The sequence below is a fragment of the Rhipicephalus sanguineus genome, chromosome 10 (genome assembly GCF_013339695.2).
Source record: "Rhipicephalus sanguineus isolate Rsan-2018 chromosome 10, BIME_Rsan_1.4, whole genome shotgun sequence".
NCBI lineage: Eukaryota > Metazoa > Arthropoda > Arachnida > Ixodida > Ixodidae > Rhipicephalus > Rhipicephalus sanguineus.
In genome coordinates, this window is record NC_051185.1 from 40,957,739 (window position 1) to 40,983,283 (window position 25,545).

Sequence of the window (25,545 nt, forward strand, 5' to 3'; positions counted from 1 at the left end):
CCATATGTCTTCAAAAAAGAAGCATAACATTTGACAGCCCTCAAGGGCGCAAGTTGCCATAGCCACGTCTGATATGGCCTTGATCATTCATGAACAAATAAAGATTGATTGATTCACCGGGCGACTGATTGACTGACTGACTGAGTGATTGAGTACAGCATGCATGCTGTATTATACAATTCTTTCCACCCTACGTAGAGGTATCTATGGTCTCTGTGTAGTGAACTTTATAGAGGGAGCTTTTTGGTGCATTATATAGCAATGTATCTCAAGTAGAGCTGTGCGAATAGCAAAATTTTGGGTGCGAAGCGAATTCGAATAATAAAGATTGAGTGCGAATCGAATCGAATAATTTCGAATAATTTTCGAATATTTCTCAAACATTTTTCGAATAATTCGAAGTGAAATTACAGAAAAAGTTGCAGAGAATCCCTAAGTATGTTCTTGTGAGATAACAACATGAAAGTTTCTTTTCGCTAGGTTGATGAAGCGCTGGTGGGGTCATATTTCATAGTTGTCTTTCTTATCAAGAATGAGCCAATGTAGAGGCCGAATTGTATTTATGTACATGATTTGATGCAACCAAAGTGTTGCCGACAACACTTTACACGTGATAGGCAGAGATGCCATTTCCTCAGCCTCTCCTTCTCTTTCAACTTCTGTGGAAGGCCAACTGATGTGGCAGACAAGGGTGTGCTCCCTTCAAGTCCGGAGTTCCAAATCTGCCTCGTAGACGTCGATATACAAGAACATCTGAAATTTTCGAAGCTAAAAAGCTTCGGCGTCCAATTTTTCGGACTTCCTGCCCAAATTTCAGGTCCAAAACAGCATTAATTCATCTCCATATTGGAACCAGCGTTTTCTTGAGTTAATACATTTGCGACCGTAGCGGAGCTTGAAAGGCAGCTTTGCCGCAATACAGGGGTGTGATGAGGTGAAGCATATTGAAAATCTAGGGATCACTTCCAAACGGACGTTGACTGTCTCTTGGCTAAGTTCGACCGTAACGGACCTTGAAAGGCAGATTTGCCGCAATACGGGGGTGTGAGGAGGTGAAGCATATTGAAAATCTAGGGACCACTTTCAATCAGACTTGACTGTCTCTTGCCTAAATTCGACCGTAACGGAGCTTGAAAGGCAGCTTTGCCGCAATACGGGGGTGTGATGAGGTGAAGCATATTGAAACTCTAGGGACCACTTCCAATCGGACTTTGTCTCTTGGCTAAGTTCGACCGTAACGGAGCTTGAAATGCAGCTTTGCCGCAATAAGAGAGTGTAATGAGGTGAAGCATATTGAAAATCTGAAGGGGTTACTTTCAACCGGACGTTGACTGCATTTGTCTTTGAGAAGTTCGAATAGTTCGAATAGTAAAATTTCAGTGCGAATCGAATCGAATAGCAAACACTATTCGAAAAATATTCGAAATTTCGAATATTCGCACACCCCTAATCTCAAGAGAACTTGTTGCTAGGCTAGATGGTTCACAACGCTAAACTGCACAGTGCACATTTAGTACGAGATGGTGGGTTGTGCGTGCTCTTCTATGTCCTGTACCGGATTTGTGCTCTACAGTTTAGCTTTAGTATGTAGCAATGGCTTTAGTGTATACGTGTCGAGCAAAGAAAAACAGTCGATGTGCTGTTGTGTTCTGGCAGACCACAGGTGACATTGTATGCTCGTAGATTGGGGCAATCGATCATAATACAATTCCTGAACATGACATAAAGGTCATGCAGACGTTCAATAGATAATTGTGGACATGTAGTATTTCGATGCTATTGCATTAAAGTAAATTGAGAGAAACATGAGGATGCATGTCTGTTTGAGGAACAACTGCACAACTACTACACTCTCGTACCTGGTCCTTAACGTTTCCTGTGTCCAGAGTGTTCAGCAGGGCTTGCCTGGCCGCCTTGTAGGGCTCCCAGGCATCCACTAGGTTCACCGTCATGCCCATGTAGATGCTTATCACCTGGTAGACGAACACAGTGTGAGGGCAGTTTAGTTCTACCGGCACGGTTTCCTGGCACAGAAGAAGACTAGGAAGTGCTGTAGGGGCTGCCATATAAATTTTCAGCTCTTTACACAACATACAGTAGAACCCCGCTGTTACGTTCCTCACTGGTGCGTTTTCCCGGCTGTTACGTCGTTTTCCGCCGGTCCCGGCATAGCTCCCATAGGATACAATGTATTAGGAACCCCGCTGTTACGTCGTAACTGTCGGACCGTTCCCGTATGATACGTCGCGAAGTGCGCTCGGAATCGACCGAGTGACTACCGAAGAGAGCGGCCATGGTGCATTTTCACGCAGCTTGGCCTGGTTTTACCGTAATATTAGCCGCATGAGAGGCGCAAGCAACAGGATCTTTCAATTGATGCAAACAAAAGCATGGCCTTCGAGATTCGCGTTGCAAAGATGGCGTCTATGACGTAATTGCTCGCGAAAGCAAGGCCTTTGAGATCGGCATTTACTATTGACAAAAGCACAGCCTTTGAGATTTGTATTGCACAAACATGGCGTCTATGACGTAATTGCTTGCGAAAGCAAGGCCTTCGAGATTGGCATTCACTTCTGCCATCACGTTGGCGTAGACTCATCATCATCGTTATTTGTCGGAGGACGGGAGGAGTTCGAGCGGTTCGAGCTGGTTGGAGCTCGCATGGTCGTGCGCGCGGTTCGCGGTCGGACTCGCCGCGCTGGTCGTGATCGCGTGTGCTTAGTTCTTTCATGCTTACAGCTGTTGGTGTTAAAAAGATCACATACGTTGATTACATTTCTGTGGATGAGGCCGTCCCCAGCTCCGCGTTTCTATCCATCGACTAGATCGCGGCTGAGCGCGCCAATTTTCGTGCTGCTCGTAAGCATTGAAATAAAATTCTGTACCACTAAATATTTTGTCGTTTTTCCTGTTTCCCGTCTCTTACGTTTATTTCTTACGGTCCCTTCAAAAACGTATCAGCGGGGTTCTACTGTATTAGCATAATAGCTTGAAGATAGGATTGCGAGCATGTGATCTACATAGCAATGAAACTTACTGCTCTCTCTGCCCAAACCTCGTGGGGAGATTTTTAAAGGTTGCCACATACCTGCCTAAGACTTGTGCTATGTCACTTTTTGTTAAGTGCAGTATTCTGTTTTGTAGCTTTCATTCTACTTTTAGCTGTCAGTCTAAGCATCAGAGTGTCCATAAGGCTTACATTTAATGAATAATAAAGAACAACATGTCTGGGAATTTACCAGCGAAAAGTTTATTTCCGTACGACAACCATAACAATGCAAAATCTTTGAAGTGGACATAACTTTACAGAAATGAAACTACAGGAGATTATTCCCGCGCAGCATGATCATTTCATGTGCTAAGCTGCCATGGCCACGACATGTACAGTACTCATGGATTGAAATGCGACATCATCTTTTTTTTTTGTATAACGACTGCTACGAGCAATAGCTCATGATAACAACATCCCGTAGCTGCAAACCTCGCCTCTAAAGGTAAAGTTGACTACGATGTAAGTGTTTGAGTAATAATGACATGTATTGTAGATGGAGAAAACGAAAGCATGTGTATTACTTAGCCCTAAACTTTTTCTATCCGCGAGTACCGTACATGCTTCATTCATTACTTCAGGTAAAGACTCATATACGACTACTGACACAAAACGAACACGCACCCAGTTGTCGGGAAAGTACTTGTCGACAATCTCTCGCATCTTGGCCTGCTGATTGTGCAGAATCTCGGGAGCGAAGTACAGCACCACATACAACATGGCCGCCTGCGTTGCCAGGGCCATGCTCCGGTGCTCCGGCAGTGGGTAGGCTGAGATCTGTCGAGATTGACATCAAGGAGAAGCGCTGTTTTGGTGGCCACCAGCTAAACACTTCAAAGTAGCCGTGCAACCATACTTAGGCTTGCATCGCCACCTACTGACCGATGACAAGATATACGGAGGCAACCTATATGAGGACGTGAATCACATACAGGCCTATCAAGCTAGTCGGATCCACTTGCGAACGAGGTGGCCACAAATGTATCAGCCCACTGAAGTCTCAAAGCGAGCGGTCGAATATAGCCACGAAAGACTACTTCTGGTCAAAAGGCAACTGTTCTGGATCACTGCTACAATTTACAGTGACGTGACCGCAAAATCGAGCAGTCAGGTTACATAGGCTACTTAGGCCTAAGTAGCCACGCGCTGTGCAATCTGTCCACTGCAGTTTTGTTTTGTCAATACACCAGCCACTAATGTTGACTTCTGCTGTTCACTCTTAGAGTATGGATAAAGGACACTGGGCAACAAAGGGGCGAGTTTTCAATGACACTGAGCAGTATGGTGTAGTGTAATTTGCTTAAATGTCCACGAACGTCGACGCAGGTAGTGCAAAGAGCTTAAATGTTGAAACAGCCCTAGAGTTTAACCACAATTTGGCTGACCGTGTGTAACAACGATATAATGCCGGTGTTACATTGGCACTTTTGATCGCGATAACAAGTTGGTCGCTGCTACACGGTACAGTCTAATCTGGATCAAATTTCGTGCAGACGTCAGTCAAGTCGCAATCACGGAGCCAGATCACGATGAGCAGATCGCGATCATCTTGAACCTGATTAGGCCTGATCGCAATTAAATCTGACCGTGTCACAGCACCTGACCCGGATCAAGCCTAATCCGGATCGGCCCTGATCGCAGTCAAAAGTGCCTGTGTGAGTCTGGTATAAGACGAGTGAGCCCATAACAGCCACTGCTGTGAAATACAATGCAGGTACCTGGTTGTAGACATCGTCGGACCTCAGCCGCCCGAGCACCATGCTGATGTAGGTCTCGTTCAGGGTCACCCGGCGAAAGTAATCATCCGGGTAGTTGGCGGGACGCTTGGCGCCGGGTGCAGACGAAAAGCCTGTGCTCCGCAGAAGCTTGCAGACGTCGTCAAAGTTGGACTCGTCACTCGTACGTTGCGCACTGCAATTGTATATACCAGACAAACGGGCGGAAGGCAGCGATTGACATAGAGGCAGAAAACTGAACACTGTGATGATGTTGGATTGAGAGGTCGTCTAAAGCGAGACCAAAGATAGCAGTAAGAACGAACAATAGTTCTGCAAGCTTCGTGTTGAGAAAGTGCACTCTTTTGCTGTTTGAAAAGTTAGCAGGAGAGAGACAGAAAAGACAACATAATGACTTATAGGTTGTCCCCCCCCCCGTTCCTTTCGCGTCCATTTTTTCATGTGCTTAGCTTTAAAACATTGAATCTTTACCAACCACCCTTGTCAGTTCTTTCATGTTACACTGGAACTTAGAATTTTAATTCTAGTCAAGTTACAGATCACACAGTGAGTATGGTAACTTCGAGGTGGGAAAGAAAGATGTAGGGTGATAACACTGATACAAATAACTGTCTTGAATGGATAAGTAGGCTAAAGCTGAAAACACTGAGGAGTGCACCTGACTGGGCTGTCAGTCATTCTATCACCACACGTGTCTAGTTCTCTTTGTTGCCGCCTTAATGAAAACACTGTGCAGGTTATTATAACACAGACCAATTCGCTAAGACCCGTGAACGCAAACTTGCCTGTAGCGGTAATAAGCAACGAGCATGCGTTCCCGGACGATACCCTCGATTTTCTGGTCGACCACGAGGAGTATGACACCGCAGAGGAACAGGGCTTCACACTGCGAAGATGAAACCAGCGGTAAAGTAAGAACTGGATTTTCATGACAAACCTGCAAAGTCTTGACAGTCCGAAAACGGGTGACAAATATGCCATGTGCTACACTTCACCAAACGAAAAGTCAGAGGTTGATGTGACATTTATGATGCTTATAACACTCATATGCACAAGAGCGCCACACGTAATGTGAGAGAATACGTTTTTGAACAAAGTACTTGGATTTTCGCTTCGATACCCAGAGAGTGTTGACGCACCATGACATCACGTCACGGGGGCTCGCTCCATTGTTGTGAACGCTGCAGCTTCTACACATAAAGCGCAACCAGAACGAGTGCACGAACCACTGTTGTCTAAGAAATTTAATTTTTTTAAAACGACCAACACCATCCAGTCTAGTCTTTCTTCTACATGATTTGAGGAAATTTTGCCTTGTGTCATATCACTGACGCCACGTCCACCGCTTTGAAATGACCTCAGTAGCAAGAAACGAAAATGCGCATTATAAGTGTTCACCAGCCTTCTCCCTTTCTCGGCCTCTTTCCTCGTCGAGCAGAAAGCATGCAGAAGGGTTTCCGCAACTTCAGATACCATATGCGTCCACAAATTGTAAAGAATGGTTAAGGCCAAACAGTCAATGAAGACTTTCCCTATTAACATTCCGTTTTGCAGGAAACTATTTTGTAACCAATAATACACGTAGCCTCACACTATTCACCACAATGGGTGCTTGAGCAGAACAATTGAAGTTACATTTAGGGCCCCTAGGTCCAAATCTGTCAGGAAACCGATGTTCGAGTGCTGTAGTTACAACAATTGCGTGAGGTCAATCGTTTGCTCACCATAAGTTGCTTGCCGTCATCGTTGACCAGCACAGACTCTAAGGACTGCTGAATGTAGATCCCTTCGTCCAAGTCTTCCAGAAACCTGAAAAATGGCATGAAAGTGAATCCCAGTGACTCCTATGCATGAATCCTCTAGTATACAGCATGTCACATTCAGTTTCAGCTTATTATTATTCAGTTTATTATTAGTTTAAAATACATAGGTTCATTGTTAGTAGTACACAGACGAAGGTCCCAAAGTCAAGCGACTGAAGTGGGACCCTCGCTTAGAACAAGTTTGCAGGTGTAAAATATACAGGTCCACAATGAACTATAATGCGATTACTAAAGCAAGGGGGTCCAGAGCCTTTGATAAGTAATTTGTCTTTGGTTCATTGGAGAATCTGTCGTGCTGTAACACAGTTTGCAATGGCTAACGCATTTCGCGTGCACTTCAATTTCCAGCAAACATGAAGCACTGGTGCTTCGTAGTGAGCTCATGCGAGCTCACATAAGCTCATAGTGAGCTCACATGGAACCAATGATGACTACACTCGTCATAGTTGTATTTCTTGATGCTAGATGGCCACACTTGTCCATGTTGTGCCATTGTGACCTGGCTTTCATTTTATGGCCATCTTGCATTATGTTGCCATGCAGTGAAGCCATCTTCCAGTTGTCTTTTTTGACGCAATTAGTGGAATAAAAACTCCAGTGAATTGAAAGAATGGTGCCATTTTATTCAGAAAAAAAAGCGCTACAAATTGAGCAAAAAATGTCTTTTCGATAAGTTTTGGTACAATTTTCCTGTTTTTTTACAGTAGCAAAAGTGTTAAGTCAATGACTAGCCATCAAAAAAAAAAATTCGGTCTGAAAGGAGAAGTCTCTTTATTTTGTCATTATTCCAGGCTATGTCGACAGCGTGACTTTATATTTGTAGGCTGAAAACGCTAAGCAAATGGTTCCAGTGCTGTTTTGTCAAAACGCTGGCACAGAGTGCTGGGCCGTTTTACGCCTGGCATCGATGTTGCACGAAAACTCACCGATTCAGGTCAATGGTGTATTTGTGGATGCTTTCGAATGCCAGATAGAACCGTGTCAGGATGTCAATGTAGTTCTCGCGCAACTCTTCGTCCCGGTCCTGCAGTTGCTGTGAACGTAAAAAAAGATTTCCCCAATTATTGTTGTCATAGCTCCGGAAAAACAGTTTTCAAAAAGAACATGATCATCGATCTTTTAACAGGAAAAGAAAAATCCGCAAGAAGTCGCCAATCGCCCTTGTTTGACAGGTGCACATCTGCCAATATGCGAACTTTAAATGAAATTTGTAAGGTTGATCACAACACCGAGGACAGGGACAGGGGAGATGCACAGCACAATTTTTTTCAAAAGCTTGACTTTTGCGCATGCATCTCATATATACATACATACTTTATTCGAACACTATTTATTTTACTTACAGTATGCAAGTAGCAATAAACTATGCACAGAAAACACTGACAAATAAGGAATCGTTTTTGGCACACAAAGACTTTCTTCAGCTACGTTGGTGCTCATGAATTCGTCTCTTTCAGGAAGGAACGTGTTTGCACAAACTTACTCTAAGAAAGTAGCCCTGTTGCATTCGATGGCTGTCAGAAGACTTCTAATAGGAGGTATATGGACCGATGAGCGATACTTTTAAATTTCTTTTGCAGGGAGAACTTATTTTCAATAAAATTTGGTGCAACGTCCATGAATGAGTAAACTGCACGAAAAATTCAGGGGAGTTTCCATATGCGTAGATGCTTCTGCATGCAACTAACATGCAATACATTTGACAGTTTCCAAGTCGCATATTGAACCGGCAAGAAAATAGGTGCTTTCCACAGCTCCTACTTTAAGTTTCCTTCAAGTCTATCTTTATAGCAATATAAACGGTGGTGATAATTATCACTTCAGATTATTTGAGGGCTAGAAGTTGCACGTGAAAGTGCTATTACTAGCACTGTAAGTGTGGCCTTTTAATGAAGCAAAAACATTCTGCACAGTCTTACAATCGGCAAAGCACCTGCAGAAGGGTCAAATGAGTGTTAACAAGATCTCTGGAAGGGTTACTATGGTGCAAAGTATAACACATGCTAGGTTTAAGTTGCTTCAGTAAGTTCGTTATGAAACTTCAATGACAAAGATATGTTTACTGTAAAGAAAAGAGAAGGAGGCGCTGGCTTATGCATGCATGCTCTTAAAGGTGCGCTCCACTTTAAAGCAAGCCATTCAAGCCTCGACAGCTTCCTGCTTCCAGGCGATTAAGTATGCCACAAGAACAAACGGGCCACTGTGTTAACCAGAGATTACTGGACATCGCTAACCGGAAGCTCACCACCAAACCATTTTTACATTGCCGAGAGTGTAAGTGCATGCCAAAATTCTATGAATGTGTAATGGTTGAGGCCTGGCATATCAATAATAGTGGTAGCGCATGCATGAGCCAATTGTCGACTAACTTGAATAAAGAACAAATCCAATGCCTGAACAGTTACCTCCCACATAGACCTCCACGTGTGCCAGATTGATAGGTATCGCTTCTTGCTTAGGCACGCGCAGGTAAGCTTTTGTGCCTACTTTCTTTTCCTCCGCTGTCCGCCTTTTCAGTTGATAGTCGGCGTTTGCGGTGTCTTGACTTTTCTCTTGTGTCCGTGTTTGCACGCCCCGTCTTACAACATGAATACGTACCAACTAGCTCAGCTCTCTGTTATTCTATGCCACAAGAGCGGCTACATTATGGCAGTGGGGGACCGTATCCTTACGTCATTTGCCTCTATCTTGTTCTCGAAATGGTCGATGACCTTGAAGTAGCTGTAGTCGAGGAGGATGTCCCCGTATTCGGCCACATCTTTGCGGCTGTCGAGCTTGAATATGGATGGCACCACATCCGAGAGCCTCAGAAGCTCGGCCACAATGGCATTGCCCCTGGAGACGAGATGCAGCAGCGTCTGGCCACAGGCATTGTTCTCGGCTAGGAAGTCCATGGCACCAAGTCAACTGCAACGTCACGAAAGCAGTGTCAGAACAAACACGACATTGTCACAGAGAAGAGGCTCATGTTTTCTTGCAGGAAGTTCATGGCACCAGGTCAACTGCACTGGAGCGAGGATGGTGTATGAATGAATACAGCCTTTCGTACAATGCCATAGAGATGGGTTTCACGTTATTCTTGGCTGGGAAGGTGCAATGTCAACTGCACCATTGTAAAGACAGTGCTTGAATGAACAAATGAACACAACATTACATAAGGCATGTCATAAAGAATTAAGGGTTTTATATTCTTTGCTAGGAAGTTCGAAGGGCCCTTAGCCAGCTACACGATTGCAAAGATGGTGTTTGAACCAACCCTGCATTTCACATGACATGTCATAGTAATGGGCATCATGCTGTTCTCGGCTATAGAAAATCTTTGGAGCTCCAAGTCAACTGCACCATTGAAAAGATGGTGTTTCAATGAACACAGCATTTGATAGGACATGTCACGGAGGTGGGTTGCTTCTAACCACATCACAAACCGCACGATCTGGCAACTTTTTCAAGTTCCCAACTATACGCCTAAAAGTTGTAAACACAAGTGCCTGAGGTAACGCACTGCGAGATATACACGAGCGCATTTTCGATTACAATCAAGCCCGATCGAGATCGAATTCCTCAATTGCTTTTGACTTCGTTCCGCAGACTGCGCAAAGTAGTCGATCGCAAAGCTGATTGCGATTGAATGCGTCCGTATTACAGGTGTCATTCTTCTTCTGACATTGCCCTATTTGTGCAATAATTATCAATTTTGACGTCGCAATCCCTCCGAAGTTAAGAACGAGGCGCACCAAATGCGATATAAAGCGCAATGCTCCGAGCGTCTCTCGATCGACGGATACATTTTTTTTTGCCGCACGGAATGAGTCAATCAATGCAGGCACGTTATGTCTATCTCGACATCACAACTGACGTGAATTCGCGCCTTCGTTGACGGCAGGATCACGACGATTTATTGTAAAAATAAGCAGCGAAGGCGATGGCTCAAACACGACGACGAACCAAAACACTCCGCCCCCTACGAACTTTGGTGCATATGGTTTCGAAAGCTAAAGGGCTGCATGGAGGGAAGCCACAAAGTGCGGACGTTACACGTGGTTATGGTAGGGCATCGTTTGGGCCTTCCAGGAAGCTATGCTTCATTCAAGCGTCGAATTGTGGAGTTTATGCAACTTCTCAACCACGCACATGACGAACCAAAACTTGCCTCTCGTTCAATAGGTCTGGGACCAGTCAAGTTAACATTTCTCCGGGATTCTTGCCCGGCCGATGTGTCTTGAATGCAAGCAGAACGTTGTAGCCAGCGCTGTGACTGAAGTATGTTATAAAGGTATAACTAGAGTTTGTTAAAAGAGCTACATTCCCCTAAACCACAACCGCGCCACAACCCAACCTTTCCACCACTCAACACGGGCAAGCTGGGCAAGCGGCGGCGGCGTCGGTGGCGTCGGTTGAAGACAACTGGCGCCATCTATGCAAACAAATTGAAAATGTTGCTGTAACACTTTGAAATGCTTTTGCGTAAGCGCTATAACAACTTTATACTAAATACTAGGTGCAGATTGTTGTTTTAAATAAAAATACTTTTCTATTAAACATGAAAGGCAACTTGGATAAAAAGCTGTTTATAATTTTAAGAGCTTGTTATGTAAAATTAAAATTTTTTACGACAAACACCAGTCTATGTAGTGGGGTTACTTGTAATAGGATGTCACTGCAAGATAGTGAATCGTCAGCTTTGCGCAGAGGCGGTGTCGTACCCAATGAAGTGAAAACTGAGGGGCGACTATTGCTAGTTGAAAACTTTTCCCAATACCCCGCCGGGACGACGTGAAATACCGTCGGCCATGGCAATTTTTGGCAGGCCCTACGGGGCTTATTAGCGAATTCTAAAATCAGAAGTTGCTTAGCAATCATTACACGCGATTGACAGGCGTGATGCGTGGCACGTCGGGACTATATTGACAAATGTCATTACGTCATGAGAACGCTGTGTACGCATAAACCGCGCATAAACGACCAGATTTCATTGATGTGCATGACAACACAGGGAAAACGCAGAACTGGCAGCTAATTTTGGTGTTATCTCGATGCAAATGCTGGCTTGCACTGAGTAATGTTGGCTGGTGCTCGCTCATGTTAGGAAGCACTGGGTAATGTTGGTTAACTTACTTGGGCTTGTTGGCGCAAAAGTGACTTCAGCTACGTTAAGAACCGGCCACGAAAATGTACGAACAACAAAAGCTGCATGCATTGTTCAAAGTTTGTTATTCCGCTCTTACAACAATGTAACAAATATTACACGTGTACCCTATACCTCTATTTAAAGACTCTAGCGTTGCTCGACCCAGCAAGCCCGTCAGCTGAGCGGAGTGTTCACCACTCCTTTATGTAACAATGCCTGGGCCAGAACGCGAGTACCAAAAGAAAGCCCGCGAAATATGAAACAAAACCACGGGACTGCGCACATGCGCTGCTAGGGTGCCTCGATGCTCCTCCTCCCCAGCTCGAGCACCATCGAGGCGCTGCCGTAATGTAGCCATCTCAATCGTGCTTCGAGCGAAACAACCGGCGCGCGGGTACCGTCAATCTATCGCCCATCGGAGACGACGGCGTTTCCTTGACGCGTGCGGCCGTCAAAAAATGCTTCCGCACTGGGAAGCCGGTGCCTAGAGCCGCGGCCGCTCATTTCGCCTCGGTCCGCGCGCCGGTTGTCTTGCTCGAAGCCCGTTTGAGAGCGCTGTAGTGCGGTAGCGCATGTGCGCGGTCACGTGATCTTATTTAATATTTCGCGGGCTTTCTTCAAACACCGGAAAAAATAACGACGCAGCGTGTACGCAAAAAATTGGAAAGATCGTTTTGGAACTCCCTTCACAACGTAACGAAACGTACTAGGCCCAAAAGAAAATGTCATAAATGCTGCATAATTGATATTAGTTAATTTATTAAGCGCGATATAAAAATGCCCGGAGAGCTCCACATAACGGCAAACCATTTGTCATTGGTTTCATTCAGTCTCGGTTAACCACTTTTTAAAATTATTCGGTTCTAGTTACGTGAAACAACGTACATCACATAACATGCGTGTGACAAACATGCGATGAATTAATTACCTGTCATGATATGTCGTGGACCGTGTGACATTCGTGGCTGTCATGTATGACATCACACGAATGACACAAATGACAAGATGTCATTGCAGTCATTCGTTTGGCTGCGATGTATCAGTGTGCATGGCGTAATAAAAATGACGTGAAACAACGTACATTCCATGATGTGCCTCGCGTTTACTCCCATAGAGCCAACACTATAGTCCACAAAATGTCGGCTAATGTTGTGTAAGTATATCACTGTGTGCATGCATGTATTATAAACATCCGGTAGAGAATGGCACGTCCTGATATAAATGGTATGCCATGAACAACATGACTTGCACGTCATGAAAACGACACGACATGAATGGCATAAGTGAGAAAGTGTCATTGCGGTCATTTCTTTCGCTGGGATATCTCAATATGAATCACATGACATAAACGATATAACATGACGTCTTGCCATGACATATACCAAGCTTGCTCGTATATAACGAACAGTACTTGTCAAATGTCGACTATAAGGATGTATAAGTATAACGTAGTGTGCATGCCTGCATGAGAAACATGCGGTAATGAGTAGCAGGTCACGACACGAATGACATGACATGTCATGAACGGCATGACTTGCAGGTCATGTGTGACATAACATGAGTGGTATAAACGAGAAGAGGTCAATTTGGGTCATTTCTTTCTCTGGGATACCCCACTGTGCGTGACATAACATAAATGACATAATATATGACATACGTGCAAATGACCTGTACCGCATTCACTCGCATGAAAGCAGCGCGAGTTGGCGAACTGTCGGTTAGTGTTGCAATGGTGCAATGGTGCCTAGCGTTGGCTAACTGTTGACTAGCCGTGTGAGGTATTGGCTGACTGGTGGCTAGTGTAGCAAAGCATTGGATAATGTTGTCTAATCGTCAGCCAGTTGTACTTTCTTATGTTGACTTACCATTGGCTTGTACTGGCTAACTTTACGTATTATTTGTGTGCATATGTGATCACTGTATATATCAGTGCTTCTCAAATGGGGCTTCGCGGACCCCAGGAGGTCCCCGAAGCCATTTTTGTGGGTCCGCAAAACGCATCCTCAAAAAAAAAAAAAAAAAAAAACGCGTTTTTTTTTTTTTTTTGAGGCGCACTGTCCCGTGACAGCGGCTCCTTCTGATTTTTGGTATGCTTCACCATATAACACGTTTGCATTGTGGTGGAGCTGACTTACGTTTTCCCGTCTTCATGAGATCACTTTTCGGGTGATACTAAATATTTACACGCCTTCACAGCGACCACCAGCTGCAAAGTTACACTGCAACTTCCTGCATTGCTTCCCTCTTCTTCCTTTCTTCAAACCTGACCCTTTTACCAGAACACCTCAGCGCTCCCTCCCCCGCACGCGCACCTGCCCTATTGGTCAGCTTTGCACTTCGCCCTCGCGTTCCTTCGAGTCTTTTTTTTTTTTTTTTCGTCTTTTCACCCCCGTAGCAGCTCCTTTATTGATTCCAGATGCTTTCCTTGTGCATTGCCGCTGGAGAAGTTTCCGTCTGTGTGGACCGCACGTGTCGGCTTTGGGTTCCGTACGAAAAGCGCGTTCTCCCTTCTGGAAGGTAAACAGTTCGACAGCAACGGCAACACCAACACGCCGTGACGCAAATTTGCCAGGGAACGAAACCCCTAAGCGGAAAAACTCAGCGGCGCATTCCGAGGACGCAGGCTGCAGGGTAACTTTTCTCAAACTGTAGTCCTCGCCACCGAAACGAATCATCGAAGATGACATCTACTGAAAGACTGGCATATCGAGCAACTTCGAACAACCTTAACCACACGCAAGGACATCTACCTCTTCTGTACACAGAAGGTATATGCGCCTCCCTACAAAGCGCACAAAGCGAGGATACAGCCGGCACACAATCCGGCACCAGCGGTCAACTTTCACAGGAGAGAAAAAACGCCGCCAAGCTGGGCTGCGCGCGGGAGTACAGAGGCTGACGTCACAGCCTACAAGGTGCATTTTGGGGGGTCACGGCTCTTTAATTAGCGCAGCCCAGAGAGAATTATGCAGGCGCCCAGGGAGCCGTCGGTGAAAAGGTGACTTTTTTCACAGGAACGGAGCACACCTCCTTTCTGGACTGTACCGGGGGAGTGCAAATGTTTCGGCATGTGCATTCTTGGGGGTTCACGTATATAAGGGGAGTATGCAGTGCCCGTGGAGTCTTCTGTGAAAAGGTCTTTAAGTAGCGTTAACCCAGCTTGCTGCAGCTGGAGTACAAGAATGGGCCTGCATGCACACCAGCTGTAGCGGCGTTCAGAAAAACACATGCGCCACGCGGGAGCCGGCGCGTTCATCACACTTCTACATTCTAGCCACTGCAAAGTGGATAAGAGAGGAAGAAAACATCGCCCGCCGTTCACGCCCAGGAAGCAGTCGCAAACGTCGAGCCACTGGCCACGTGCACAGGATTCTGTCTTGCGTCTTACTTTTTGAAGCGGACAAGAACCGTCGAAGGATAAAATCAGCACTGGTGGAAAAAAAAGCGACTCAGGAGAATGCAATAAAAAAAAAACAAGCAGGACACCCATGCGCCGCCGGGAAATTTTTTTTTTTTACGTTTGGGCAAAGTGACGCCTTTACCACTGTGCCCGTGACAGCTGGTTCGCTCACACGTCTCTGACTGTCTCTGCTTACGTACGGAACGGCTGCCATGACTTTTCGACGCTAGATGGCAGCTTGTAACACATACATACCACCGCGTTGTGCATGTCCCCAGCTTTGGTGGTGATTGCTGACCTTACGTTTTCGAATTATTACCGTCTTCATGAGATGGCTGTGAAGCTTTTGTTGCAGTTTTCTACGACTTATGCACGTGAGCACGCTTTTTCCAGGCTTGACAGGTTGAATGTGACTGCAGACCGCACAATTTACTGACAAGTTGTTGAGATCGAATTGGCGTGGCGCTTTAACTGACAATTCTTTGCTAGAGAGAAAAAGAATTCACAGCATATCCACGGGTGAATGATGAAGAGCTTCGGCGAAGCTCCTGAAACAATCATGGTTACACCGTGAAATCTTCAGTGGTTTCGCCCAGCAGTAATCAAAGCGATAGCCCAGTACATCATCAAGACGTGACAAGCACTGTATATATTTATACAAGAAAGTTTATTAATCGTAAGTGGTAGCTAGACGTGGCTTCCGTTTCCCCTTCATTATAACGGCTTTATGGTCGGTGAAGTGATGGATCGGTGATGGATCATAGTGGGATGTTTGCAAAGACGAAGTAGTGGGCAGTTTGCAAAGGATCGGTGATGGGAGATGCTGTTCAAAAGATACTGCCTGTTACGCTTTACGCCTTACGCCGGACGCGTGACAAGGTTAGACTAAGAGGAGCTACGCCCCTAATAAAAGGCACCTATTTCACGCTGCATGCTGTGCTAATTTATGACTCCCCCCTCCCCCCCCTCCCTTTTCTCCCACTGCAAAAGGTCCCTCATCACTTCCACCAGTGTTTACAAGGGGTCTCCGAAATATCCATGGCTTAACCACTGGTATACATATCATAGTCATCACCCGACACCAGGAGTAGCGAGCCAGGCAATGGACCAGGTTAACATCTCCGGCAGTATCATTACAGATTGCTATCTATATATGGGCGTAGCCAGAATTCTTTTTCTGGGGAGGGGTGGGGGTCCGACTGTACTTGCGTGTGTATGTACATACGTGCGCGTGCAAAATTCAAAAATTTCGGGAGGAAGGGGAGGTGTCGAATTTGTGGAGGCTACGCTTCAGTATCGGGACACTGACCACAAATCGAGGTCACTTCCCGAAGCAATGTGAACGCGATAAGATGACGAGAAACGTTTACGCATACTGGGTTAATTTATAGGCTTTCCTAATACACTAACATCCGTCGCATTCTTCCGTCGAACAGGGGAGCTATTCTCGACATGTGTCCATCTAACGGACATGTCCATTTCGGCGGAGCGCATTCAGTTATTCGAGAAAGCGGCGAGCTGTGACGTACGTCATCGCGCTCTTGACCACGTCGACGCACCGAACCCGCACAGCACACTCCCAGCGTAAGAAGATCGGATATGGATGAAATGTACAGTAACAGAACACTTAAACGAACTTTTCAAGTCTCTTCTTGCATATGAGCGCATTCCATATGCTTGAAAACGATGTAGGGAATGCGCACCGACCTTTGCCGGTGCGTTAGACTGGCGGCCGCATTAAGCTTAATACGAGACCTAATGCGATCACATAATCAGAGGGCATGTACGGCCTCCGAGATTCGGGCCGCCAAAAGCGGATCTCTGGTGGCTGCGTTCGTTGCGTTGAAGCGCATTCCGTCGCTCTAATTTCTGTCAAGAATTGTGGTGAAGTCAAAATGACGCTGCGGAAGAAGAAGCGGAAATAGAGGGCGCGCTGCTCGTCATGCCCGGATTTACTGGACGACAGCCATGGAGAAAAAAAAAAAGAAAAAAAAACGGCTCTGAGTAACTAGCAAATATTTTAGAATCATGGACTCACCCGGCTTTTGGAACATTTTTGCATTTACCGAAATGGCAAAAATGAAATAAGGAGGGAGGCGTTTTACGATAATTCAATGGGAAGCGCTTTACTGTTTCAAGCGAGATCGGGTTGCCTTAGAACGGGTAGTTATAAAGCGAGATTCAGTAAAGAAGAAGAACAATGCACGTGCTGTGGGGAAGATAAGGAAACGGCGGAGCATGTTCTGATTGAATGTGGAGCCATCCACCCAGGTGTATGTTTGGGCCCGAGCCCACATGAAGCCTTGGGTTTTAGGGACAACACGGGAAAGCTGAACACACCCGCGATTGAAATAAGTAAGAGACGGTTAGAGTATTGGTGGCAGAAAATTAGAGAGAAATGACAAAAATAAATATTGGAAAAATAAGGACATTCTGCCGTAAAGTGGAGATAACTTGTCTGAGAATTTGCGTTTTTTCCCTGTAGTAAGAACGATTTAATCGAAGTAGAGGCATTAGGTCAACATTAAAAAAAGAAGGAAAAAAGGAACACGATTTTTTTTCGTCGAGCCTGGTGGCACACTTGTCACCGCCCCGTTATAAAGGGGACGCTCATAGCGTCCATCCATCCATCCATCCATCCATCCATCCATCCATCCATCCATCCATCCAATCTTCGGCGGCCGAAATGCACAGATGGACACAGTGTATAGGTGAAACCTAAAGGTGGAAGACACGCACATCTATGTATAGTTGACGTATTTGGGCCTAAATCAGGAGTTGGAAATATGGTTGCTAATTCTTGCATTAAAGTACGCCACTCGCTCAGGAGTGCGGCATTACGACTATTAAAAAGTTAAAGTATATGAGCGTGTTAAGCGGTTTGAATGACGAATAGCTTCAGAGGGAACCTGCGGCACTTTTGTTCCTGTAACGAACAAGTGCTACCTTGTAATGCAGGCTCAATCGGGTTCAAGTGCACTGTTCAATGCTAGAATAAACTTTTTCTAAACACATTTCTTTCTAAAAAAAAACTCCCAGGTGGGAGTAAAATGCTTGTCCTCTAGCGACTCCCCCCCCCCCCCCAATTGGGAGTTTTTTATACTCCGGAATTCCGGACTAAAGCTGTTACTCCGGCTGGCCGGAGTTATTGCTTTGCGCCTCCGGAGTATTTTTTGCTGTTCTTTCACTCCGGCGGGCCAGAGTTCTTGCGTAACGTCATCGGAGTATTTGTCGCTGTTCTTTCACTACGGCTGGCCGGAGTTTTTTCGCGGCACCTCCTGAGTAAAGGCCGAGACAGACGGTACGCTTTTCCATGCGATGCGACGTCCGACGCGGCGGTGGGGAACTAGAATTGTGACCTTTCATAGCATCGGACAGCCACCATTCCGGCTGCCGCACCGCCGCGTCGGCCGTCGCATCGCATGGAAAATCGTACCGTCTGTCTCGCGCTTAAATGCGAACCATTTCTTAGCGAACCTTTGACATTTTGAGCGTATCTATCTATCTATCTATCTATCTATCTATCTATCTATCTATCTATCTATCTATCTATCTATCTATCTATCTATCTATCTATCTATCTATCTATCTATCTATCTATCTATCTATCTATCTATCTATCTATCTATCTATCTATCTATCTATCTATCTATCTCTACCTAACCGCCTACGTCTGGGTGCTCTCGTGATCGCCTCCTTAACTTGGTGCAGACCAAAATTGGTATGGAAGGGTAAGAGTATTTGACGAGTATGACTGTCGGGTCATGACATGAATAACGTGAAAATCCTGCCGCGTACGTCATCAACCCTTTCCTCCAGACACGTGTACGAATACGCGCCACAGGTGATTGACAGTTATCTGCCTAGGAATGGCGAGAACAGACATTGGTAATTTAAATGCGAGAGCGCTAAGAAAAACCAACATCGGCCGCGTTGACCCGATGAATGCAAATAATAAAAATTAGGATACCAGCGGGAATCGAACCCAAGCATTCTGCGTGACAGTCAGCTATACCACAGAGCCATGCCAGGTCTAGAAACTGCTTTGGAAAAACACCCTATGCATGCGTGATGTCGGTGCGACGTCAGTTGTGGTTGTGGTGCTGGCTATGTAGTTTTATAACAAAGTCATAACGCTACACACGTACTCCTACGATACAGGCGTCATGTCAGATTAGGTTCTGTGGTTCCAGTGTTGGATCGGATTTTATAGCAGTCTAATAAACATTACATTCCTATGATTCATCAACCTGTATTCAAGCGTTGCTGGACCCCGGAGGAATGCATTAACAAAAGTTACGTATGATATTCACATCTTTGCACCGTAAAGTGCTCTTCGTTTCGATAATACTGACATATGTCCTCTAACGTTAGTGCGGACGTTACGTCACACCCTAAGTTACCATTTAAACTGGCTTGTGGACATGCCTAGTAAGCCCACGGTGTGCACACAGCTATCCACACTTACAAAAACACGTCGATCCACCTCGTAACGCTTGGCTCAAAGTCATAAAATACAGCATAGAACTACTCGCTGACTGCTTCGCATAAAACCGATTCCCATAGGGACGGGGATCTGCCGAATTTTTTTTACGAATTTTCTTACTTCGTCCGGACGGAATTTCAGCGAGATGCATCGGGAGTATCTTTTGCTTTGCTCTGCTGTTAGTTTCTTCTGCTGATAGTGTCACGCGTTGGTATCATGAAGTAATTCTCATGCAAACACTGCAGAGTCACTGTGTATTTCTTTTTTCACAGATCTCTAGCAGATGAAATTCAAGAGAACGCTTGAGTTCTATATTTCACTTATTCACTATAAGCTGCAGTTTTCGGTTCATGATGCAGCATTTGGGAAAGCAGTATAAGAATAAACAAAGATGCATTAAGCGACCAAAAACAGAGCAGAAGACAGATCACGTGAAATCAACAGCAAATGACACTACCAAACTCACAGGAGAGAAAAAAAAACGCCGCCATGCTGGGCTGCGCGCGAGAGTACAAAGGCTGACGTCACAGCCTCGGCAGTGCATTTTTGGGGGGTTACGCCTGTTTAGGGTGTATCCACACGACGGACCGAATCCGTCTTTTCCGCGGCGGACGGCGCATCACGTGACCTCGCGTCACGGATTTGTGCCATCCGTGGCGCGTCCGCGGACGTCGCGGACGGAAAATGCCAAGCTCTTTTTCGCATTCGGATTCGCGCGGAATAACACAACAGATTTAGCCGAAGGTGCCATTATCGGTTTGGCAACAAGCGCTGCTTTTTCTTTTTCTCGTATGGAACTCCATATTCAACTTAAAAGAAACTCTGCGCCGTAGACGGAAACATAAAAACCTTCAATAATTTTGCTAGCGATGAATGCGTTTTCGACTTTCAGACTGCTCGCGCCATCTAGAGAAAAAAGGAACAAGCAAGCATTCGCACATTATTATGACCTCTGGGATTCGGTAGCACTCGCGCTACCGCAGATCACCGAGCTCATGTTCTGTTAATAGAGGCACTCGCTAAGCCTACAGCTCTCAGAAAACGAGTACGGCGCTCGGAAACAGTACCAAATTGTCATGAATACGTTGCCGGCGAAGCTTGAGGACACAAACCTAAAGCCGACACAATCGTCAGTTTAGGACTAACAGGCCGTGCAATGCGCGGCGAAGAGCTTAAAGATTCGAAGCGGGCAGCTCTCGCTTCAGACAGTGCCGCCATGTTTTTTTGCTGCGGCGCGTCCGTCTAATCGCTTCGTCTTTGTCTGGATGTGCTTTCCAGCCGGACGGGCGGCGGAACGATCGTCCGCGGACGAGATGTCCGCGGATAAGTCCGTCGTGTGGATACACGCTTAGCGCAGCAAGGAAGGATTATGGCGGCGCCCAGGGAGCCGGCCGTATTCGCCGCAGCTTGAAAAATTCTGACTACAAATGTTCCACGGCGTTTTGCGATTTACCATTCCGCGATTAGACGCTGTGACCGGTAAGCTTTCCGTTGCGCTAAAGAAAATTGGTGAAATAAAAATTGTTTGCGCAAGCCGACGAACTCACGTGCTTATCATGGGGTCCGCAAGAAGTCTGAGCACGCCCTCCTGTTTTGCTCACGCCACATAACTGAATGGTCACGAATAAGTCTTCATTAGGAAAATTGGAGACTTACAGCTTCCCCATACAAGGCACCACTGCCAAAAAGATTAACTCCGGCCGATTGTCGAATGGGTGTCACAATGCTACGGTTGACCTGCCGAAGGGGGGGCGGGCCCCTCCTTAATAAATGAAGGGGGGCGGTGACTTTAAGCCCTGGAATGCATTCAATCATCAATGAAGAAACAGCCGTGGAACTAAGGAAAAAGTTTATTCTCGCACACAGAAATAAAAAATAAACTCTGCGGGTATTGCACAAAAAAAAAAAAAAAAGAAGCCCGCTGGTATCGATCGGGCGAGTTGCCTTGCCATTTCTAGACTAGTACAGAGCAATAAGGAAAAGGAGGAACCAGCCGAGCTGGCCAAAAGGCTGAATTGAATTCCCACGTGATTGGCTGACACCCACTTCTGGTGATTGGCTGAGAAACGAATAGCCTAACACAAATTGACATATAGAATTTGTATGACTCTTGAAAAAAAAATCACAATAATCGATATAAATTTATAGTGGTAACTGACATAGGCGTGCGCAGGGGGGGGGGGGGGGGGGGGCAAGGGGGCGAGAAGGGGGGGCGCAAAGTCAGCCCTATACATTGTAGGGGGGGCGAGAAGAGGGGCGCAAAGGCAGCCGCATACATTGAATAATAGGGAGGGGGGGCGCTGCGACGAACCTTCGCCCCCCCTGAAGGGGAACCCTGCGCACGCTTATGGTAACTGAAGAGAGTACATGAAAACCACATTGATCTGCTTTCAAGCTTCCGCACTTTTTGCCCAGAGTACCAGCTTCTTCGCCGTTCCTTGCGAGTCGCCTATAAAGGTCACTGAGAGTTCCTGTATTCCACACGTCGCTACGTCCTAGGTTACGCAGACGCGGACTTGTCTTGCGGGAGACGTGGCAGCCGCTGCGGAGGTGCCCCGGCAGATGCCTGAGCTCGGCGTGGAACGTGCAGCCGAGGCGTGCGTTGCCGCAGAGCACGACCTGGCGGCGCAGTAGCTCCAAGGGAAAGGTCACTATCTTGACGTCGAGCACCGAAAACGGAGCCCATTCTTCGGGACACAGGCCGTCGGGGACGGCGTTTGGGTCGGTTTCGCAAGGGTCGTGCTGGGCTGCCGCACGTACGACGGCGTTGCACACACACGTCCTGCACACGGTGTGGCCGCAGGGAAGGCGCAAGGCCCTTGCAGGAACCACGGAGCAGCCGGCACAGACGCGATCATTGGGCAGAGGATACGCAAACGTGATGGATCGCGAGTCCAGGAACCGGGATTCGAACCCAGCGAGCGCGTACTCTGTGGGACCGCGGTTCCTGTTCATACGGTGGGTCGGCGCCACGGACTGGAATCGCCTGGCTCTGAGATGGTTGTCCCTGTTGCGGAGAAACTTGCTGTGCGCCATAGCCGCTCTCCTGAATGTCCGTGAGGCTGCGATCAACGTCACTCGCTTCTTTCGGCCGGCAAGTCGCTGGTTGCTAGCGAGGATCGTTCAAGCAGGACGTCTCGATGTCTGCGATGCGTTGAACTCAAGGGTGGCGCAGTGCAGGAGGCAACGGCTTTTTAAAGCGTTTCAGGGTTCTCGTCGTCATGCTTGCAAGATAAGAGCGAGCCAATAGGAGTGAGAAAGGCGAGAGCGAGGCTTCGACACGTCGCCACTCATTGGCTATATCGTTGTGGGAGAGGAGGTCGGGAATGGTCTGGTGATTAAACTGGTTAGGAACATTGTGTGACCAGCAAAATGAAGGGAAGATTATGAGAGTGTGTTGAGAGAAAGACGCAGCAGTTTTTTGTAGAATCACTACCCTTTCCTCAGTTCCTTCTCCGCTCGTTTCTCTTTTACAGATAAGGAACCGCCTGTCTATCTTTACGGTGCTTGAGGAATGCGAGGAGTTGAACAACAATAACCGGTATGTGTGCAGGTGCCAACTTGACCTCAGAGCGCAAATTAGCGTGCGGCGAAGCCCTGTTTCGGGCAGTACGAAAAAAAGAAGAAGAAACGATGCATTCTAGAAAGCACGCCACGTGCTAGGAGACAAGGGTTGAATGTTGGGCAAGTTGGTACGGGAGCATCTTAAACAAAGATGGTGTGTCACAGACAACGAAATAACACGTGAAACTGCGTAGCCAAGAAACAACACCGGTCAAAGATTTCAAATTGACAATCACTCCCGCTTAGTCAACGATAGCACGTGGACCGCAGATAATCGAACTCCTTCTCGGACAAACTGATAGAGGGAGCGCTGACACATTTTTCGCCCTTTCCTCTGATGTGGAAGGCCCCTGTTATCTTGCGGCCCAAGTATCTACTATCCCTGGACACTACTTTCACGTCATTAAAGACGGGTTCACACCTACGCTGTCTGCAGTGCGCGGGCAAATGCAAGCCCGGGGTACTGGAAAGTGATCGCTTATGCTCTCTTAGTCTGACGTCGATGCATTTGCCGCTTTCTCCGATGTACGATTTCCCGCACGTTAAGGGGACCTAATAAACTATGCCTACCTTGCATGGTACATATTTATTTCTTATGTCGTACATGACATTCATTTCTCTGCTTCCTGCTATCGCGTTCCATCCTGTGGCTTACTAAACTGCAAACCTTCGAAAGCTTAGCTGGTGCTGAGAAGGCAATACGTACGCCATACTTTGCGCCTATTTTCTTTAACCAATGGGAGAGGCCATGGATGTACGCGATCACCGCGAACCTGGTCTTGTCAATGGCCTTCTTTCCTTCTCCCTGTGCATTCCCTTCCCTTTGTTTGATTACGCGAACCAGTTTATTACACACAGTGGCAGTCACATGGTCTGGATAACCGGCGGCGTTTAGCCTCTCTGTTTGTTTAATAAAACTATTCTGCATTTGATGAGTACACGATTTGTCTAACGCTGCTCGCAAGGCCGTAAAAACTATGCTCATTTTAATAACCTTCGAGCGATTCGATCCATAATTAAGTAGCGGTTTTTTGGCCCTGGGATTATATGCCCAACACACATGGTCAGTCTTAAATTGAAGTTCCAGATCCAAAAGCTGTAGCTTAAGATCATCCCATTATTCTAAGGTGAACTTGAAACCTAAGACCTTGCGCACTATATTGTCCAAGAACACGGTCGGCCGTTTCCTTATATTGCTCTCTTAAAAAAAAAGAAAAAGAAACACCAGGTAGTCGTCAACGTATCTAAACATCTCGACCGAGTCACTTAAACAGTCCTGAATGGCTCTATGAACACCGCTGAGGAAAATGTCACTGAGTACAGGTGCGACATTGGAACCGATACAGACACCGGTTTTCTGCACGAACAGTTCATCCCCGATGCCAACCGCGGTAGATTCCAAATACAATGCCAGAAGTTCGAGGAACGTTCCAATGCCACAAGTTCTGTATCGGTTGCAGTGTCGCATCTTTAATGACGCGAAAGTAGTGTCCAGGGATAGTAGATATACTTGGGCTGCAAGATAATACAAGATAATACAGGCCCTCCACATCAGAGGAAAGACCGAGAAATGTGTCAGCGCCCCCTCTATCAGTTTGTCCGACAAGGAGTTCGATTATCTGCGGTCCGCGTGCTATCGTTGACTAAGCGGGAGTGATTGTCAATTCGAAATCTTTGACCGGTGTTGTTTCTTGTCTACACGGTTTCACGTGTTCTTCCGTTGTCTGTGACACATCATCTTTGCTGCGGATTTTTAAGGTCGACACGGTTTTCAATAGTCTGCGCTCGTTTTCGTCATTTCTTTCTTGGTGTCTCGTCCCGCTGCGCAGTTTTTCTGAAGGTGCTAGAAGATTTTCCCGTGAAATGGGCACGTGCACTCCGGTGGGCGTCCACTGTGACTAATTAGGCTCGCGTGGAAGGGAGCGATCGGCCACAACTTTCCTTGGCAATACTGTTGAAGCTACAGAACCGAAGCGCATGCCTGCTACTGCGCCATAAAGTAGTACTTAAGTTTACTGATAATTTTCTCATTTGCTTTGCTGAAATAAATACTGCTTTATTTATTATGAGACTCAAGCAGTTGCGGGAACTCGTAGGTAAAATACAGTTCTTGTTCACTTTTACAAGACTGCCTTCCCCTTTCTTTCCATTTCTTAGACAGCATCGTCTTTTCAGCACGGCCGTTTTCCAAAGTAAAAAAATCAAGGCAGCTTTACAAAATTAGTGGTTCCAAGACTGAAGGAAGTGCGCAGCTGGGCAGCGTTCTTTGTTTCTAGAACATCGGTTTTCTCTTTCTTTTTTTTTTCGGTTTTCCAGTTTTTCCTGTCTTTATTCCTTTCTTTATTTCTATTTTTCTTCT

General features: G+C 46.3%; 1 protein-coding gene and 1 non-coding gene across 2 annotated transcripts in view; one reads left to right on the top strand and one right to left on the bottom strand.

The window, feature by feature from the left end:
- LOC119371757 (WASH complex subunit 5) overlaps window positions 1-10,970 on the bottom strand; it is a 33,330-nt gene extending 22,360 nt beyond the window's left edge. Inside the window, exons 1-8 of the mRNA XM_037642220.2 lie at window positions 10,759-10,970; window positions 9,281-9,515; window positions 7,535-7,641; window positions 6,510-6,594; window positions 5,571-5,671; window positions 4,768-4,960; window positions 3,674-3,826; window positions 1,860-1,973 (exon numbers count right to left, since the gene is read on the bottom strand). Of these exons, the coding sequence (XP_037498148.1) occupies window positions 1,860-1,973; window positions 3,674-3,826; window positions 4,768-4,960; window positions 5,571-5,671; window positions 6,510-6,594; window positions 7,535-7,641; window positions 9,281-9,502 (975 nt within the window). The 5' untranslated portion in view covers window positions 9,503-9,515; window positions 10,759-10,970. The remainder of the gene's footprint in view (window positions 1-1,859; window positions 1,974-3,673; window positions 3,827-4,767; window positions 4,961-5,570; window positions 5,672-6,509; window positions 6,595-7,534; window positions 7,642-9,280; window positions 9,516-10,758) is intronic.
- A 315-nt stretch (window positions 10,971-11,285) lies between these two features.
- LOC119372819 (U4 spliceosomal RNA) lies at window positions 11,286-11,427 on the top strand. The gene has a single exon (XR_005179711.1). It is a non-coding gene; the product is annotated as a U4 spliceosomal RNA (small nuclear RNA).
- The last annotated feature ends 14,118 nt before the right edge of the window (window positions 11,428-25,545 follow it).